Source organism: Dreissena polymorpha, chromosome 13, assembly GCF_020536995.1.
Source record: "Dreissena polymorpha isolate Duluth1 chromosome 13, UMN_Dpol_1.0, whole genome shotgun sequence".
NCBI lineage: Eukaryota > Metazoa > Mollusca > Bivalvia > Myida > Dreissenidae > Dreissena > Dreissena polymorpha.
In genome coordinates this window covers 58,388,955-58,410,621 of record NC_068367.1, presented here as the reverse complement: position 1 = coordinate 58,410,621, position 21,667 = coordinate 58,388,955, and the positions used below count along the sequence as shown (strand labels likewise).

General features: G+C 35.3%; 2 protein-coding genes and 1 long non-coding RNA gene across 7 annotated transcripts in view; 1 reads left to right on the top strand and 2 right to left on the bottom strand.

Moving 5' to 3' along the window:
- The window catches only part of LOC127856315 (secernin-2-like), a 67,622-nt gene extending 48,677 nt beyond the window's left edge, over positions 1-18,945 (bottom strand). For all 5 annotated transcript variants that reach the window (XM_052392455.1, XM_052392453.1, XM_052392452.1 and 2 more), the window contains exons 1-2: positions 18,843-18,945; positions 13,631-13,801 (exon numbers count right to left, since the gene is read on the bottom strand). In XM_052392455.1, the coding sequence (XP_052248415.1) occupies positions 13,631-13,792 (162 nt within the window). In that variant the 5' untranslated portion in view covers positions 13,793-13,801; positions 18,843-18,945. The remainder of the gene's footprint in view (positions 1-13,630; positions 13,802-18,842) is intronic.
- LOC127856310 (E3 ubiquitin-protein ligase TRIM71-like) lies at positions 1,213-8,472 on the top strand. The gene is made up of 3 exons (XM_052392446.1): positions 1,213-1,706; positions 5,463-6,709; positions 7,250-8,472. The coding sequence occupies exons 1-3, from the start codon at positions 1,291-1,293 to the stop codon at positions 7,612-7,614; spliced, it is 2,028 nt and encodes a 675-aa protein (XP_052248406.1). The 5' UTR covers positions 1,213-1,290; the 3' UTR covers positions 7,615-8,472.
- A 1,608-nt stretch (positions 18,946-20,553) lies between the features above and the next one.
- Positions 20,554-21,387, bottom strand: LOC127856321 (uncharacterized). The gene is made up of 2 exons (XR_008037962.1): positions 21,133-21,387; positions 20,554-20,790 (listed from the first exon to the last, which is right to left on the bottom strand). It is a non-coding gene; the product is annotated as an uncharacterized LOC127856321 (long non-coding RNA).
- Positions 21,388-21,667: the final 280 nt, after the last annotated feature.

Sequence of the window (21,667 nt, the reverse complement as noted above, 5' to 3'; positions counted from 1 at the left end):
ATTCCCCCTCTTCTTCGAAGGGGGGCATAAAAAAGTAAAGTCAGAATGTCGCATTTTAAGTCAGAATTGCAAGCTAGTGAAACCACCATGCAATTTCCAATGCCACCTAGAGCTTTGTCACAGACGTGACGAATACCCCCACATGCCGCATTGACACAGAATATTTTGCATGTTGTCTTCACAAAAAACAGCAGACAACATGCTCAATGTTTAAAATGCACTAAGTGACCCCGTGACTTAGTTTTTGACCCGGCATGGCCCATGTTGGAACTTGACCTACACATCATCTAGATACAACTTCTGACTAGGTTTGGTGAAGCTCTGATGAAAACTACTTGAATTAGAGAGCGGAAACCATGCTCAATGTTTGAACGCACTTAGTGACCCCGTGACCTAGTTTTTGACCCGGCATGACCCATATTCGACTTATCTATCTCTGTATACTGCCAACCGCTCTTTCGAGTATTATAGGCAGAAGGACATTATCCAGTCCGTTTCCTGGAAAGAACCAGTACTAGGTGAGATAATGAGAACGCTCCCCGAGTGGGGTTCGAACCCACGAACTCCCGATGGCTAGGCGGACACCTCATCCACTACACCACCGCGATCTTACTACACCAACGCGATCTTGACTTGACTTGACCTAGACATCATCTAGATACAACATCTGACCAAGTTTTGAGAAGATCAGATGATAACAACTTGAAATAGAGAGCGGACACTTAATACATGTACGTACCGACCGACTGACAAACAGACCGACAGACATACAAGCGCACTCCTATATACCCCCCTAAACTTCATTTGTGGGGGTATAATTAAGTACCAAATCATTTGTGAGATTTTTTAAAGTTTTCACTACGTACATATAAAAAACAAGTACCACTCAGGAATGGGAAACCTTTTATCACTAATTTGTTACAACTAGATTGTTAACTTTTGCAGGTAGTCTCAAATATATTTCTCATTATCTTTTCATTCCTCAATTTAAGATTGAGTGTATATTTTTACTCAATTTTAATTGTAATCTACATTAATATTTGACATAAAAACTTATTTAATTCCCTAAAATAAAACTCATGTCATGAGTGAAAATACACTGTGTATATCTGTATATGAATTGGTTATCGATAAGATTATTTAAATTCAACAGAATATACAAACTCTACTATCTACACTTTAGACCATATCATTCTGTAAATAGCTTAACGTTTTGCTTATAAACCTGTCAATATTGGTAATAAGATATGGGTACTTGAACAACTAAAGTAGAACACGCTACACAATCGCATGACTGGATATCACCTGACATGGGTTAGGTTAGTTGCAATTTCAAGATTTAAATTAGCAAGGAAAGAAGTTATGAATAGTTACAAAATGGCTTCTAATTTAGAGAGTTCAATTCATAGAGGATCAGAATCATTCTTTGACTTTTCTTGTTTCCCCTGTCAGGAAAATGACAGAAACACGGAGGCTGAATTTTACTGTGGGGACTGTTCTAAATTTTACTGTAGCAAATGTGTGGAGTATCACAACTATCTTTACAAGAAGCATGAAATTTTGGACAAGACAAACATCAGCCAGTGGCCTGAGACTAATGTGGGTGAACAAGAGATTTGTCAGGAGCATAAGAAGGAAAAACTGACAGGATTCTGTGAGGACCACAGTCAGCTGATATGTCATGCCTGCCATGTCCACACTCATCAGTAAGTAAAAAAAGACTGTACTTTATATAAATATGTTTTGTGCACATGTTTTTTATTTATTTCTTATTTGACAATCAACCTGTGTACAGAGGCCAGTCCGGGGAAGTGGTCAAAGTGGCTGATCTAAGCAGATGAATGCTACAGTCAGGTAACAAGCATAGCAATATACAGTCCAATCTATGTACAGAGGCCAGTCAAAGGGGTGATCAAAGTGGCTGCTTTGGGAAAGTGAATGCTACAGTCAGGTAACAAGTATTGCAATATACAGTACAACCTATTTACAGAGACCAGTCAAGGCAAGTGGTCAAAGTAGCTGATTATGGCAAGTGAATGCTACAGTCAGTAACGATCTATTGAGTATTGCAATATACAGTCAAACCTGTGTACAGAGGCCAGTCAATGCTACAGTAAGGTGATCACATTTTAAATTGTTGGGCAGCTTATAGGATCAAAAGCTTTGAAAACCTCCTGTGTGAACAAACATCATTTTCATTCAAACAAACACAAGCTTAGCACATCTGATCTTTTTGTTCATACAACGTGAAATACTTGTGTTACAAGCTCAATAATATTTCATCATTTATTAATCTGATTCCATTTCAGTGTAAGCTAGAAAGTTCAGTCAAAAAAAAAATGTTATTTTAAAATCCATATTTAATTTTGCAATAACTACCTTTACTAATAATTAAATGGAGATAATTATTTAAAGCATTCTATGATACTTATTTCATGAAGATTTTCCAATAATTATCCCAATAAAATTAACCTTAACAACATTTGAAGTACTCACGCTGCCATCACAATTTTCTATAAAAAAAGGGGGAAAATTTACTTTCAATTTGCAAAAAAGTGGCCAAAACGGATTTTCATTTATTTTTCTCTTAAAAAAATATCATTAGTTACTCGACTGGAAACCATTCCTGCCTGCGGGAATCTCAAACATGTATACGCCACAAAATATTCTGAAGATCTAGCCAGTATAACCTAAGCTACGCCCCTTGAAGAAGTCTAATAGGAAGAAATAAACGTATTATCAAATCAGAACGCATTAATTGCCACACATGAAAAGTGCCCACATGCTTCAATTGAAAGAGTTGTTATAATTTGAAGCATTTGAGGGGTTTAGATTTGTTTGGTTTGATGTTCCTTATACATGTGTACGTATCGTTTGTTCTGTATCAACACTGTGATAATTAATTCGTGATAAACAAATATGGTGTCCATGGATGCTCGAAGAAATTAGTGCCTGTGGTAAAGTAATTTTATTAAGCATTATTTTCATGATTGCGCTAACCAACAATGAAATTAAATGTTATTAGTAAATATGTATGCTGGAGGCTAAGTCTTGATAGTGAAGTAGAATCTTGGCAGATACTGTTATGATACCATTATATTATGTAGATTTTTTATGGAAAGCACACATAAATATGAATGAAATAACGTTCATTTTCTTTGCATTGGTATTGCATGGTAATAATTGGTTAAGAGCTACACACTACGTAAATTAATTGTATATGCGTTTTAGACTAGGATTTAAAAATGGCTACAAAATGGCTCTTATTTTTAAAATGGCGAAAAAAGGCAAATATGGGTGGCAAACAAAAAATTTAATCCAGCGAGAGCCCTGATATGATTTGTTGTCTCAGAATGGGTCAATTTATTATAATAAGGAAAATTAACTTAATCTGATTCTTTAATTGCAGAATAGACAATATGACCTGCAATGTAAGAGACAACAATGCTAAGGCCACAATTAAAATATTGTTGGTTTGCCCTTTACCGACCCTAAATTTTACAGGTGGGTAGGTAGGTAGGAAAATTATTTTATTTTATTTGAGAAATTATATTTTTAATACACTAATAGTCTATGAATATTTAAAACACTTTTATTAAAGCACTGTTGCAGTGTACGAAGCCCTATGTAGCTTAACATTATCTTGTTTGCTGTTTCTTGCATATATTAATATCAAATGCATGCTTGTGTGTTATTACATCAAATATTTGTTCATTATAATATGATGTTAATTGCTCAAATGCATTTGTAATTATTTAACAGCCAAACAGCTTTTATTTTTAACTTAAACCTTTCCCTTAAATTGGGCTTAATTAGCATGCAACAAGCATTGAAGAAGTGTAGAAAGACAGCCCAAAGCCTTTAATGGAAAAATTCAGACATGGCGAAAGACCGTCACATTTTACAGGCCAGACTTGCCTACCAGGAGAAACTATTCACAGGCCAGTTGAAATTGTTACAGGCCTCAATTTTAAGTGTTTGACCGGTTAGTGCATAGTCTCAGCATGGAAAAGTAAATTCATAAAAGGGCAAACTGAACATTATTATAAAGCATTATTTCTTCTTGAATGCTCTGAGCTTTTATGAGTACATACGTACAGCTCAGAGGGTCAATAGCTGGGAGTTGTATTATTGCAACTAACATAAGCATGAAAACTTGATTTGAGGAAATAAATTAAGGGTGTTAGTTTCAGTTTGTGGATATACTAACGCTTTAAACATATATACTTGAGTGTTGTCGATGTATTTAGCTAAGAGACATTAATAAATTAAATAAGTTTACCTTTACATATCCATTTCACTAACATGCCATTACAGTAAACTGTTTAGTGTGGCAAACATAATAAAGCAGAATATGCACATGAATCTGATTAAACACAGATCCACTTGCATATAAATCAAATCATGTTTGTCTTTTATTTTGCATTTTCGAAAGATAATCCTGTAACTGTTAGATGTATTTTTCTTTGCGAGTAGACTGCATTCCAATTTTCAAACACTTAATCACTTGTTCTGTGACATTCAGTTCATACATTTCCAAAAAAAGAGAGTTTTATTTGTATCTAAAACCTATGCTCCATCGTAGAATGACACGCTCTTTTCATTAATCGATACTAATTATTTGATGTCCGTCGTAAATTCGATAGTCATTTGTCCTCGCTGAGCATCGTTATTTCTTTTAATTGTCTGCCATCTTGGATCACGTTAACAACACGTGTACAACGAACGTAAACTCGTATATGTCCGACTACTTTCGCGAACCAATACTTAAGTATGATGTCGTTCGGCCATTTTCACGGAACACCGCCGATCGCGATGCTGGTTATAGACGCTTGTATTACTGTCTATTCTGGGGCGTATGAAATTCCAACCATCGGAGCGACCTAGATCGGTCAGAGGCGATAATAATAGACAGGGATATAAATACGCGCATGAATAAATATTGCTTTCGGCTCTTTTATCATCGTCGAAAAAAACGAAAATAAAAAAAATACGTTTTCAGAAATCGCAATAAAAATTTTTGGGTCGGGGGGTAAAAAGTGGGTCGGTCGGTAAAGGGCAAACAAACTCAATTTTAATTTAGGCCTAATAGATTAAACCGAGTGTTTATTTTTCTCAACTTGCAATAATGCCTTGTGAACGCTAAAGGCAGGTGCAATTGCTATTGGTGTGAAATTAAATGGGTCCTGGTCGGCAACGGCAGGCTACACTCAGGAGAAATAAACAATGAATTTGATAGGGTGGGGGGTAGTCTGGGAATCTAGACTGACCGCTCATATAAGATGACCACAAACTCCGATTGGACTGTAGATAGATATAAGTAAAAGCATCTCTAGATATTGTTCGGAAAAATATTCATATGACAAAATAATATGCTTAAAAATAAATTGTATAGCTACCAATATTATCAATGCTTGACAAATCGCATACATAATCAACTTTAAATGTGTTTGTTTTTGCAGGTTATGCAGTCATGTGGTACTAATAGCTGACAAGGTTAAAGACCTCAATCAAAAAAGAGACTTAGAACAGTTGTCAGCAACTCTTAATACACAACACCAGCAGTTGATAAAGAAGAAACATGACTTTGAGGAAAATTTGCAGTCTCTTGAGAAATCTTACAAGAAAATTCTGGAAGAAATCAATGCTTTACGAAAGACTATAAATGACGCTTTGGATCAACTGGAGAAAAATACCAAGAAGGCTTTGGACACATTGTTGGTCAATGTGAAGACATCTATCAGAAATGACATTGAAAACTGCAATAAGTCCATAAAAAATATATCATGCTTACAAGAAAATTTGCTGACAAGTAAAGACAAAAAAGAAGCACTGAGTTTTATCAAGTACAGAAAATGCCTTGACCAGTCCCTCAAGGTAGAAGCATCTTTACAAGATATGACAGCAAATAATGAGAGGACACTAACCTTTAATCCTGATAGAACCATCCAACAAACCCTGTCTGCTCTATCTGGATTGGGACAAATACTGAGCACAGTTAAACAATCACAACCCACTAAAAGGACAACACAGAACACAAATACCAGACAGAATACACCTAAAGCATGCAGCCAGTCTGACCCTGGAAACCAAACAGCTTCAAGATTAAAGGTAAACACATCCATTCCAGAATCAAGTTCATCTAGACACTATAGCCCTGGAAACCAAAACAGTCATCTGCCCAAGTCAGGCCTGGTATCTGATCCTGTATCAAGCTCATCACACCAGCTGGTCCAGGGACATCAACCAGGTGCATTAAGCAAACCTGATCAAATCATAAAAGTGAAGAGTAGTAAGAAGTACAGTGTGAAGAATGAGGGTGATCTAGACATATGCTACATAAATGGTATCTGTGAGACAGCTTCTGGAGAACTTGTCATCACAGACCAATACAACAACAAAGTGAAGCTCCTGGATCAGACCTACAACGTGGTGGCCCACTATGACTTGCCTAGTACACCACGGTCCATGTGCAGCATTGACACCAGTCTGGTAGCAGTTACTGTGGGGTACAAACAAGTCCATGCTATCAGAGTGACCAATGATCAGTTGATAAAGGACAGGATACTGAAGCTCCAACATCACTGTAATGGTATTGCCCATGAGCATGGTAACCTGTACATAACAGATGGTACAGCTCTGTATCACTATACTCTGGATGGAAGACTGGTGAGGGAGATGTATAAGGATACATCAGGTTACAATGCAGGTAATTATTATTCCTAGCATTATTCTAATGTTCCAAACAGTTGGGCCCAGGCTTCTACCGTCATTGAAATTAAGGAGTTATAAGCTTCACATACCAGTAATCTTAGCAACCAATTGTATGTTTTGTAAATAATTAGCTTTACATGTTGAGCCTATGTCTAACATTTAATTTTTTATGCATATTCACAAATTTTTATCACAAGTTAACAATTTTATATTGAAGTTAAACAATGATGTCTTTGATAATTATTTCCAAACTTAAACATGTAACCAATGTATCAAAATAAAGAAATACAATATATGACATTCAGAATACATCTGGTCTCTATATATAGTTCACATTTGATGTTTTTAATTTCAGCAGTGTTCTAGTGTTATTTCATGTTCATTAATGTTATTAAGTGTTTTATTACGTAGTATATTCTACAAAAAAGCTGGACTTTATTACATGACAGGATCATTAGAATTTCATTTTTTATTATCATTACCTTTATTTCAATATAATAACAACATCTCATCATCACTGTCTTCTATACCACAGTGACCTCCTGTGCAGTGAGTCCAGATGGTGACAGGATATATGTGACCAACAATAACAGTAAAGAGCTGGTCACACTGTCCAGGGATGGCACAGTGATCTCCACCCTGACTGTACCTGACCTGAGCTCCCTTATAGGAGGACTACCTGGCCTACATGTGACAGATTCAGGACAAGTTCTTGTGTGTGGATACTTTACAGACACAATCATCCAAGTGGACAGAGATGGAAGACAGATACTGGCAGAGGTGGTCACAAAGAATAATGGTGTGATTCTCCCTGTGTCTGTCTACTACAGCAAGCACACACGCTCAATCATTGTAGGAGTGTACAGCAATAATGACATCATAGCGTTTAAGGAGCAGTGACTGTTGCAGAAGGATGATTTATAATCATTCATAATAATTTACACATTCATATATATAGTTCTCATTATAAAACATGACCTTTGACCTAGTGACCTGAAAATCAATAGGGGTCATCTGCGAGTCATGATCAATCTACCTATCAAGTTTCATGATCCTAGGAATAAGCGTTATTCAGTTATCATCCGGAAACCATTTTACTATTTCGGGTCACCGTGAACTTGACCTTTGACCTAGTGACCTCAAAATCAATAGTCATGATCAATGTACCTATGAAGTTTCATGATCCTAGGCATAAGCGTTCTTGAGTAATCATCCGGAAACCATTTTACTATTTCGGGTCACCATAACCTTGACCTTTGACCTAGTGACCTCAAAATCAATAGGGGTCATCTGCGAGTCATGATCAATGTACCTATGAAGTTTCATGATTGTAGCCATTAGCGTTCTTGAGTTATCATCCGGAATCCATTGTCTTTTTCGGGTCACCGTGACCTTGACCTTTGACCTAGTGACCTGAAAATCGATAGGGGTCATCTGCCAGCCATTATCAATCTACCTACGAAGTTTCAAGATCCTAGGCATAAGCGTTCTTGAGTTATCATAATGAAACCATTTTACTATTTCGGGTCACTGTGACCATGACCTTTGACCTAGTGACCTGAAAATCAATAGGGGTCATCTGCGAGTCATGATCAATCTACCTTTTAAGTTTCATGATCCTAGGCCTAAGCGTTCTTGAGTAAGTAAGTAAGTAAGTAAGTTTATTGTAAACAAAGGCCTCCGGCCCATAATACATCATGTTTACAAAATATATATATATATACAGATAATACAGAGAGTTGTCCCTACCTATATATATATATATATATATATATATATATATATATATATATATATATATACAATATCATTGAATGGAGAAAACAAACAAAAAACAAATATGAACAAACATACTTCCACTACAAGTATTACGTTCCATATGAAGAACGTATTAAATGGTAAACATAAAAGGCTATTTTTTTTTAATAACAAACTCATTTTCATTTCTTAACAGATCAAAGAAATTTGAAACAGTTTGCCTGCCATGATACCAATTATACAAATAGATTTGCCTAATGTCAGCATATTTAGAGCATTAAAAAAATACATGATATTCATCCTCTGTTTTTACAGATTCATTTTCTAATTGACAATGTGCACAATATTCTAAGATTTCTTGGTATTCCTAATTGACATGACGCCTTATCAGTGATCGCTCCGCCCACTTAATCACGTGGCTCAGCGGGAAGAAAACCTAGACAAGCTAACACATAAATAGCTTCTTTGCCTATAGACTGCATATAGATTTACGCAATTATTCCGGATTCTTTTATGGACTTGTTTAACACCATATTACACTTGTAAAGGGGTTGATGCCATTAAGTTATTCTGCAAATGCAAAAAATAAAGATTAAAGAGAACATCAGCTATTTATAACGGGTAAATCGGTACATTAAACACGCTCTCAAACGCTTGCGCGCTTACCGAAATCGAACCCGTTATTACGTGTAATGGTGGTATTTGCAATAAATTAACACTTCACCGGTATTTACCCGTGTTATTAACAAAATTATTACCGAAACATCCCCCCCTACCCGTGTATTTGACACGAAATAGCGCTTTATAACTGGGAATTCGGTGAAGTTTTACGCGCTTTCTGACGCCGGGTGGGTACCTCAATCCCACATGTTATTGCGTATAAAAGTGATATTAATCATATTAAACATTGCTTATGGGACATTTATCAATCACTATAATTTAAAGCGCAAAAACAACACAGTAAGTTTGGACATTGTCTGATATAACATTAGCATTGTACGAAATGGAATACGGTCAGGCTATTATAAATTAATAAGGCTACCAATATCAGACGCTCGCGCAGGTTCCGACTTCCCCGAAGTAACCGCATTTATTGGTTAACTAATATCAGTAATAATAACTCTTTTACAATAGCATTTATTGATACGTCTTTATTAAAATAATAACAAAATGGTTTTCACTTGTTTCTGACACACACAGAAACGCGATTTTTAACGGGGATTTCGTAAAGTTACACGAATTGGGTACCAAAATTCTCAATTATTTTACATGCACACGTGACATAATACATACTTAATAATGCCTAGTTATTGCTTATATGACATTTCAAGTTAGTGAAATAAATTAATGTTCTATAAAGGGGATCTCGGTAATTCTTGAAGCTTCCACTCGCTCTTGTCAAGACGGCATTGCCGCGTTGGAAATGGTATAAATTTAATTCATCTAACTTATCTTTCTGGATACCAAATGTCAGAGTTGCATTAACCCTTTTTACACCGTTTTGGCCATATTTCATTTCCGTTTTTTAATCCGAAAAAAATAAACGAAGCTCGTTTAAAAAATGAGATATAGGCATTCGAGCTCCTAGTGTGGATTAAAAGCGTTTATTGGTGACACCACATGAGTGCAAATGTGTAGATACTGTTAATAAGATAATATATCACATGTCACCTTCAAATAACATGTATGATGTCAATTAAGTGCATTACTATCAGAGTAATAAAACACAGCATGAATTAGGCTTCATGCTGGGTTTTATTTCTCTTTAAGTAATGCAGATGAACCTCGCTTCTGACCTAGTAACTGATAAAACTATTTTTTTTTAAAGTGAAATATTATGTGATAATCAGATCGATAACATAAACTTTTAAATCTGCTAGTATATTCGATAAAAATATATTATAATTGTCTTTGACAATGTTGACGTTCAGTTGTTCGTGGTGATGACCGCATGTATTTATACATCTCTTACACTTCTCAAGATCTCTTTTTGGCTTTGGAAACGATATAAATTAAATGTCACCATCTAATCTTTCAGGATATTGATTGTCAAGTTACATAATCCCCATTGACACCGTTTAACCATTTTTAATCGCTTTTTAAAGAGGAAAACAAAAGAAACTCGTTGGAATAAAAGTGAACCTAAACATGTAGCTTGTCTAGAAAATGGCGGACAGGTCGTTGCTAACGGCCCGATTAATCGATCGCTGATTGGTGGATCAAATCTAGTGGGTGGAGCGATCATAGATAAGGCGTCATGTCAATCGTCTACCTAACTCTATTTGAAACCTATGGCTTGAACAACGAAATCTCGCTAACGCTTGTCTGCAATGAAATGGCATTGTTATGTCTAAATATCGTTCCGTGTTTAATAAACTTTTAAACTGTCTGTAAGTATCGCATCTTGAAGAGTCATTTATATTTTCGTGCCAGGTTTGAGTTGCACAATCAGTAAGGCGTTGTTTAAAACGGAGCATGAATAAATCAATATCACCAACATCCTGTGAGAGCCAAATAAAGCCGAACCCATATTTAAAAAGAAGCTCCTTTACATCCGTAGCCCAATTTCGCCTTCCAATATCATCTAATGACTTTAACATTTTATAACAGTTTTTTGGATATCTTTTATCAGGCATCTGGAGAAGTTTACACCAGTATTTTATACATTTTGAGTGATAAATGACGTACATTGGTAAGCGACCACATTCTCCTAAAGCTACACAGTTATTGACCTTAGTTTTTACGCCCAGAAAGTACTTGCAAGCTTCAATTTATGCACGCTCTATTGAATCACTATATGTGAATCCCCAGATTTCTGATCCAAATTTGAGTATGGGTGTTACCATGGCATCAAATAATTTAAAGAACTCTGTACAGCAGAAATATCTAAACGGAATTCGGTATTCTTTAATGGCAAATAATGCTTTTCGCCCCTGCGCGGCTAATTTAGTTTTTGCAGCCGATCAGCATAACTTTGGGGTATAAAGGATGCCCATATATTTATAGACGGACGTTATATTTATTGGACAATTATTGAAATACCATTTTTCATAGTGACGTAATGGACCCCCATTTCTAAATACCATAACCTCAGTTTTTTTAAGATTTAAATTCATGCTTGTTAAGGTACAAAATTCTGCAATAGCATTTATCTGCAACTGAAGATTTACAGCAGTATCTGCACAATTTGCAATATCATTAGCAAAAAGTATACAAAATATGTCAGGGATATCGTTTGTTACAAATATTCCAGTATCGCACTTTTGTCGAATAAATGAACACAGATCATTTATATATATATAAAAATAAAGTTATCATCCGGAAACCATTTTACTATTTTGGGTCACTGTGACCTTGACCTTTGACCTAGTGACCTGAAAATCAATAGGGGTCATCTGTGAGTCATGATCAATCTACCTATCAAGTTTCATGATCCTAGTCCTAAGCGTTCTTGAGTTATCATCCGGAAACCATTTTCCTATTTCGGGTCAACGTGACCTTAACCTTTGACCTAGTTACCTCAAAATCAATAGGGGTCATCTGTGAATCATGATCAATGTTCCTATTAAGTTTCATGATCCTAGGCCCAAGCGTTCTTGAGTTATCATCCGGAAACCACCTGGTGGACGGATCGACAGACCGACTGACATGTGCAAAGCAATATACCCCCTCTTCTTCGAAGGGGGGCATAATAATTTCATGTGGTGACAAATCTTTATCCTTAAACTCAAAATAATTTTCTTTTACAGAATATTATTCTAACTAGGCTTTAGGGTTCTTCAGTTATCATCCGGAAACCATCTGGTGGACGGACTGACCGACCGACCGATCCACCGACCGACATGTGCAAAACAATATACCCCCTCTTCTTCGAAGGGGGGCATAAATATCAAAATTTACTATAAGCTGTATAAGAATAATTGTATGTTTTAACGAAAATGGTTTTGGAAAATCAGTCGCAACAGTACTTTTATTAGGGACTGTTACAACGCTAAGATCATGTCATCCTTTAAACTCAATTAAAGGGAGATTTACAAAATAAAGTATACATTACATGTATTAGCAATATTTTACAGTATCTACAGAAACAGCCCTATAATCTGGAGCCTTGAAGCAGCAGGGCTTCTTTTCTTGATTTGGGACAAAAGCATGGATTTCCAAATAGGGTGTGTGGGTGTGTGTGGGTGTGTGTGGGGGGAACCAATCAAACACAATCAAGAAAACTGAAAATGGGAAAAAAATCAAACCTTAGCTTGAAATTTGGGAAAAACTGCATCCTTCTAAAAATGCTTATGAGAGTCATTTCTTTTTGGAGAAAGGGGCCACTGTAAGGCTTCTGCCAAAAAAGGAAACAAACCCTGATCAAAGCATTCATTAGCATTTGAAACATGCTATTTTCATATTAAACGTAGTGATTTGGAAAGGGGTTTTGCAAGCTCCTCCGTGACATAACCAATCACAGTAACTAACAACAAGAGCACCGCATAACGGGTGCCAAAGCTCGGCTGCGGATGCAGTTTTGAATAAATGAAAGCTTGTTAGATTTTTTTATTTTTTTTTTTAGAGGTCACAGTGACCTTGACCTTTGACCTAGTGACCCAAAAATGGGTGTGGCGTGTAGAACTCATCAAGGTGCATCTACATATGAAGTTACAAAGTTGTAGGTGGAAGCACTTTGATTTTAGAGCCAATGTTAAGGTTTTATCACGGCAGACGGCGAGCTGGCTATGACAACACCTCAGGTTTTCTCCAAAAACAGCCAAGCTAAAAATCAATTGGTTTGTTAAATGTTTTAAAATGATTAATTTGATCAGCAATAGGTTAATATTACAGGTACATCCCTGCAGAGACCTTTCCACAGAGATCTTTACTCACTTGCAAATGTTCTTGTCACACAGGTACCATTTTTATTTGAAGCTCTTAACATTATCACCCGTAAGACAAGAATATAAACAAAATTCACCCAATCCAAGCTGCAGTATTCCCCCTGATTGGAACCTAGCATTACCACTTGTATTACAAGCACTCAATTAAATTTTTCCTAAGACATTTTTTCAACAGAATTCACTCGATCTGCCCAGCAGGTTTTCCCCTGGTTTATATTTAAAGCTCTCAACATTATCACCCCTTAGAGGCAACGATATGCATTCAATTCCACCTGCAGTTTCTCCCCTGGTTGAAAACTTGCAGCGGGCCGGTAGATCACTTCCTGAACCTCATTGTCCGGCCTGTCAGAGTTCTTGCCGAAGATCACATAGCCACTGGCTGTAGCTGGCAGCAGTGCTACAAACGTGTCACAGGATAATGGGAATTTGTCCATTGCGGAATTCTAGGAAGAGAAAGGCAGCACATTATACGTCATTAAATTACTAAATTTATGCAATTTAAAAACACACATCAAGTTTTCTTTTTTTTTATGTCGTTATATGTAGCATAGACCGTAGAGATGTTGATATCTTTGGGATTCGTCAATTGTAAAAATCTAGGAAGAGATAGGCAGCACATTAAACTACCAAATGTATGACGATGTAAAAACACACAATACGTTTTCTCAGGAGCTTTGGTATCTGCCAATTGTTGAAATCTAGGAAGAGATAGGCAGCAAATTAACTTATTAAATGTGTGGCAATGTAAAAACACGCAATATTGTTTCTCAGGTTCTTTGGAATCTGTCAATTTAGAAATCTAGAAAGTGATAGGCACCACATTTAGCTTCTTAACCCCTCTACTTGAATATATTAAGAAAGGACTTCAATTTAATTTTATTTTCTAAAGGATTTCAAATGTGTCAAAGTGCGTTTCTGTGTGCACGGATATTTACGAAGCGATCGATAAAATATTAAATTTGTACAAATACGCTGCATCCGATATGAAGGTAACTTAGTTATAAAACAAACTTTCTTAATAAAAATGAAACTTCAGTAAATCAACCGTGGTGGGATAGAGAATGTAACGCGGCTAAACAAACAAAGTACGCAGCATTACGAAGATTCCGGTTAAGTAATGATGTAACGGATTATCAATACTATATATCACTCCGTAGAGGGTTTTAAAATATGTGCTCGGCCAAAAAAACAAGTGTATCAAACGACGAAAAGAAACGAATTGGTTTTATCGGGTACTAAACCAGAGTTGTTCTTGAAATTAATAAAAGGTAGTCATAAGAAGAACAACAAAGATTCTTGTAATATAGATCCATTTCATGGTATGAATATTTTAAAAGCCTTCTTTGTAAAGACAATCAACCGTGTCTAAATGAACCTAGAGGTTAACAAAACTGAAGATGATCAAGATAAAATTTTAAACACAGAAATCACTAACTAAGAAATAATAAAAAGTATTTCAAAACTCAAAGATGGAAAATTGCAAGGGACTGATGACCTTGGGGTGGAATTTTATAAAAATACAATGCATATGATAACACCTTTACTTCGAGATTTATTTAATAAGATTCTAAATACAGGGCATTTTCCAAATACTTGGCGGGATAGTATAATTGTGCCAGTATATAAGTCAGGCGCTACAGATGACCTCTCTAATTATAGAGGTATATCATAAATTAATGTAATGTATCAAATATTCTCCAATATCGTATACAACAGATTATGCAAATGGGCAGATTTAAACAATAAAATAGCGGAATCACATGCCAGTTTCCGCAAGGGATATTCAACCATTGATAATTTATTTACTCTTCAAAGCATGGTTCAAAAATATACGTGTAAACCTGGTGGTAGGTTTTATGTTCTATACGTAGATTTCCAAAAAGCATTTGATAGTTTGATTATTCATAAGCTATTTACAACTATGTGTAAAAATGGTGTCAGAGGGAAGCTTTTTCAAGTATTAAAATCCATGTATTCAAATCTACCCGGACGTGTACGGGTAAATGATAAAAATGTCACGCAAAACTTCAATTGTAACATCAGCACTAGACAAGGGGACATAGCCAGTACAATTATTTTTAATTTATACATGAACGAGTTGTCTACCTTTCTAAAATCTAAAGATCATAGGGGTATTTTTATCACCCAAGACATTTCAGACATAATTTGCATTCTTTTTGCCGATGACGTTGCGAGCTGCGCTGATACCGCGATCGAGCTACAATCACAATTGAACTCTATATCGCTATATCGGAATTTTGTGAAATACTGGTATGACAATTAACCACCAAAAGACTGAAATCATTGTTTTTAGAAACCGAGGTCCGCTAAGATCATACGAACATTGGGTCTTTAAAAATAATCCCGTAAATACCACATCTGTATATAAATACATGTGTCTTCATTTTACACCCAAATTATCATGGAGAAAAGCAAAAGAAAAAATTGCAGCTCAAGCCCGAAAATCTATTTTTGCTATTAAATCATACCAAAGTAACTTTGGATATTTTTCATACAAGGAATATTTTAAATTGTTTGATTCAATGGTAAAACCTATACTTACATATATCTCTGAGATATATGGAATAGAATTCTCAGACATACTCGAAAAAGTACAAATCGAGTATTGTAAATATTTTCTTGGTGTAAATAAATCTGTAAATGATAGCATTGTACTAGGAGAATGTGGTAGATTACCTCTGTGTACAGAGCATCATGTAAAATGCGTTAAATATTGGTGTAAACTGATAAGTATGACAGATGATCGATATCCTAGAAATTGTTATATTATGTTAAAGCGACATGATGAAATCGGAAGAACTAACTGGGTGACATCTGTAAAAAATATTTTGTACCGTAATGGATTTGGTTTTGTTTGGATTAGTCAAGAGATAGGAAATGTGGAATTATTCTTAATGTCAATTCAACAAAGATTGATTGATTGTAATTCACAGAACTGGCTTGAAACTCTAGGAAATTCATCAAGATGTGATACTTACAAACAGTTCAAATCTATGTTAAACCCAGAAAAATATTTGTTTATCGACATACCATTTTATGTTCGAAAGTCAGTTGCTAGATTTCGTTGTTCAAGCCATAAATTAGCAATTGAAACTGGTCGGTATTTAGGAATTTCAAGAGAACACCGATTATGTACATATTGTTCAGTCTATTTTAATAATGTATGTATTGAAGATGAGTTTCATGTATTCTTTAAATGTCCAAAATTCAACCAAGAAAGGCAAATGTATATCTTTTCATGGTACAATGGTGAACAAAATTTCCTAAATTTTTGCAATCTTATGCAAATTTCTGATGAAAGTAAATTAAAAAGCATAGACTTTTTTGTAACAGAAATAATGAAAAAGAAAGATGTAGAACAAAATTGATGTTCAAACTTGATGTATCACAACTCAAACAAGGGACAAAATTGTCACAAAACCAGGTTTTCATTGTGAAAAAAAAATCTGATAAAGGGAGAAAACTCAAACTGAACTTTTGAAATGACCAAAAAAAATTAACCCCCTTTGTAAGTTTTTTTATTTTTTTTTAAATCTATTTTTAGTCGTGGCGACCTTGACATTGGAGATATTGACGTGATTCTTTCGTGGGACACACCGTCCCATGATGGTGAACAAATGTGCGAAATGATTTTAAAATCTCACAATGAATGACATAGTTATGGCCAGGACAAGCTCATTTATGGCCATTTTTGACCTTTGAACTCAAAGTGTGACCTTGACCTTGGAGATATCGACTTAATTATTTCGCGCGACACACCGTCCAATGATGGTGAACAAATGTGCCAAATGATTTTAAAATCTGACGATGAACGACATAGTTATGGCTCGGACAAGCTTATTCCGCCAGCCCGCCAGCCAGCCAGCCCGCCCGCATTCGCCAATCTTATAACCAGTTTTTTCCTTCGGAAAACCTGGTTAAAAATAATATGCTGTTACTTACATATGCTGTATTTTGGGCCGGTGGCCTTTATTTACAAAATAAACTTTTGTCTTGTCTTGTCTTAGGCTCAGATACGCACTTTGACACATTTGAAATCCTTTAGAAAATCAAATTAAATTGAAATCCTTTCTTTATATATTCAAGTATTAAAGGCTTCATTTCCAACCCTAAGATACTGATGAGAAGCAAACAGCATAAAACCTGAACAGACTGCGAGTCACTTGCAGGCTGATCTGGTTTTATTCTATTTGCATAGCCATTTTCAATTTGCTTCTGAGTGGGAAAGGGTTAAGGTATCCAGTGTAAATTCAAACATAAAGTTTTCTTCTTTTATATGAACATGTGTAGTTATATGTAGCATAGACAGAATAGATGTTGATATTGATATCCCAGGAATCTTTTCATTGTGGAAAATCTAGGAAGAGTTGGCAGCATGTTAAACCACTGCCATGTATACAATGTAAAACACACAATTTTCTTTTAAGGATCCTGGGAATTGTCGATAGTGGAAATCTAAGTGTTCATTGACACCTTTTAAAAAACTAAATGTATGACGATGAAAAACACATTTAATTTTCTTTTTTTCTATATATATATTATGTAGCCTGGGCAATAGATATCTTGATATTGCAGATAACACCATATTGATAAAAAGGTCAAATGAAGCAAAAGTCAAAATTTTTCATTATCTTAAATACATGGTAAGAGATACTTGAATTCATTATATCTAACAGATTAACGTTGAGAAAATGCCAGTTTTACAAATTATTTTGAATTCAAAATGGTAAGCTCATGAAGGAGACATGATTATTCCTACAAATGAAGCGAACATGGGCAAATACTGTACAGACTGGGAGTGTTATATTGTAAGAAGACTTGCAGCTTCTCCTATATATATGAGACCAACCTCATCTTTCAAGTGCTAATGTAGCATTGTTCATGTGCGAGGCTTTACAAGCTGCACATTCTTATTTTACCACAAATGTGGTAAACTTCATTTCTTATGAATTGCATGCTTACGGTGCTGTTTTCTTCTCCACTTTGTTGGAATAATGTAATTATATGCATAATGCTAGTTATATTTTTAAAGCTTTACAAGTAAATTGGACGGTTTGTGTGAAGGTACTGTGCTACAGGGTCATGAAATTGGCCTCAACAGTTTAGACATTGATACTGCCCAAAACAAAAAATGCTCAGAATCCACCATTTAGACAGCAGTTTGTTGAAAAAAACTGTTTATTGCCTGAAAAATCATCAAATAAGAATACTTACATTTTATTTAATACATACAAGTACAAAAAATACGGGTTATTGTATCAAACTTTTGTCTCTTAGTCTTACTCATACATTTACTCATTAACATAATGATATGCTTCCTGGCTAAAATTGATTATTTGGCCTGTATCTCGCATTTATTTACTGAACGATAGTCTTAAGCATCGGAAAATCATAGAAATAATTAATGACACTTTTGATTGTCATAATAACACGAGGTTGTATTGATGCTGTTAAAATGTTTACCTTTGGTGTATTCTGTGTCAAGACCTGGTTTTATGACAAATTAATTTAGTAGTACATTTGTAACACCGTGCGATGGTCGTTGTCACATGTATTTGATGCAGACGTAGGCTTTGACCTTATAATCATTCCGCTTTCCTTGATAACAACACATAATCTTCATCCTTTTAAAACTTAAACTTACTGAATGTAATGTAGTATGATGAAACAGGTTAAATATTATGACAGGTATATTTATACACTCAATGCATGTCTTTTTTGTCAAATATAAACTATGACAAGAACTTTTCAAGTTAATAGTATCGAGTAACGGAGCATAACTGAAATGCAAAAAGAACACATGACGAGAAGGGAAATATACATTTCTTTTTAGCATACATTTTTAATTTCCATAATTGTCAGCATGATTGTGCAGTATGCCATTAGTAACTCATCAAATGGGAAGCCACCGTCAAAAGTAAACCCCATCGTCACCGTTTCGGATGGCGATTTTAAGCCGCGATCTGGGAAAAGGGGCTTAATGTATGTGCGTAAAGTGTCGATCCAGATAAGCCTTGTATTCCGCAGTTTCCGCAAAACGGGATTTTTTCTAAGAAGAGACTTCCTTAAAACGAAAAATGTCATAAAAGAGGAAATTGTCGTCCCTGATTTGCCTGTGTGGACTGAACAGGCAAATCAGAGGACGACACTGCACGCACGTGCATTAAACGCCGTTTTCCTATTTAAATTTAGAAGGCATTTGTTTTCATCTTTGGACATATATTGATTTAGAAAAACAAACTAGTGGTACCTCATGGTATCTAGCACCAACTAACAACGCAAAAAGACAACTCATAGTTTAAAGAGACGTGTGTCTCGGTTATGCCTTGTTTGTGTGTGTTTCTAATACTACCATTGGCATTGTTGTTCAAGCGTACAGGAACATACTGATAGAATATGTAGACTCTGGACTGTGTGTGTATTTCGAAGTTAATGAGGTCCTTCCACGCAGGAGGCTGCATTAGATGAGGACCCGGAGTGCGTCCTAGTACTCCTACCTAATAAGCTTGCTACAGCGTCCGGTATACGAAAGATCAGAGAAATTTTAGTTATAGCTGCAATCTCCAGCTGTATACATCGTTAGGGAAAGACATTCAACTTCGCGTCTAGGTGGTCTTGAAGGATATCCCAACGGTCCGTTATGGTGACCAACACCAAACAGAATCTTCCATGCATAGCTAAACACTATTTTCTAATACAGAGTTGTCGTTCCATGCTCTCACATACAATCTCTGCCATCACAAAAAAATACTACCAGATCTGGTAGAATTTTATTTTTCGTTCAAGTATCATATTATGAAAAATAGAATCATTTTATTTTATATTTTGCAAATAGTGTATACATTTAAGTTCATAATAAACAAGACTATTGCCAAGCAATATATGTCCCCTAGCGGCTCTACCATTGTCAGATTTGTATATATAGGCATTTCCCCAGGATTTTGGCCAGGCACAGCGGCAAGACACCGCGGAATGGGTGTTTTTGCAGTAGGGTGTCCATTTTGCGGGTAAATTTTTAAAATCGATTTTCTACATGTCTTTAATCCAATATACAATACTTCGGAGCTATTAAAAACCTACAATTTATTTAATTTTGTATTTTTTTCCCTAAATTTATTTCATTAAAGTCATATTTTATACTATGAAAAACAAGAAAAATAACAGCAGGCATTAAAACGCTAATACAGTTGCATATTTTACCACAAGTGTACAGATATACAATTTCAACTTCCAAAAACTATTCTTCGAGGCTTATCCAGTAGCCAAGCATCCGTCATTCTTCTGAAGTCCACTTCCTAATTGTCTGGTCCTTCAATGCGAACCATCACCAGAGTATGGTGGACAGCAGACTTCGGGCGAACACGATTGTCAGTTTTTTACTCTTTTCATTCTGCTGAAGCCTTCTTGCAGACTGCAATACACATAATTTGTAAACTAATTCTGAAATTATAGAGATATTTGAGCATTTTTCGTTTGTTAATGAATTCTTGATAGTCTAGTTAAGCGACGGAGCAGTACCGACTGCTGAAAGCACTGGTCTGCACATGTGACGTATGCACAAAGAGCACATCATACCTACAAAAGGGTGGATTATTTTTCAAATAACTGTTTCATTTCAGTCTATTATATGTTTATAAAGTTACATTAAGACATGCTTTCTTTTTGAAACAAGTAATCAGTGGCTGTTTATTTTTGAAGCACCGCTGAAATAGTCGCATGCAATTAAAATAAAACAACACAAAATTTAGCATACCTTTAATTACTCTTACGCCACGTGTACCGGTTTATAATGGATCTTTTTTGACCATTATAAGTGGACAGACCCCTATACACGACCCGTAAATCGTGATTGCGTCTTATCAAAACATTCGGATAAGAGCTTGAAAGGGCTTGACAAATTTACAAGCGTCGCCGCTACATGATCAGAAAATCAAGCGCCGCGGCGAAATGGATTTCGAAGTTCAGGCACCGCGGGCCCGCTGTGCTAAAACCGCCTGGGGAAATACCTGTATATATATATATATATATATATATATATATATATATATATATATATATATATATATATAATATATATATATATATATATATATATATATATATATATATATATATATATATATATATATATATATATATATATATATATATATATATATATATGTTGCCAAATCAACCAGAATTGTTGTCGTAGGAAAAAAATGAAATGACGTGCATAATGTCCATATTGCCATCTATGCGTGTTTCAAGTTTCATGAAAAAATATTTAGAACTTTTAAAATTATCGC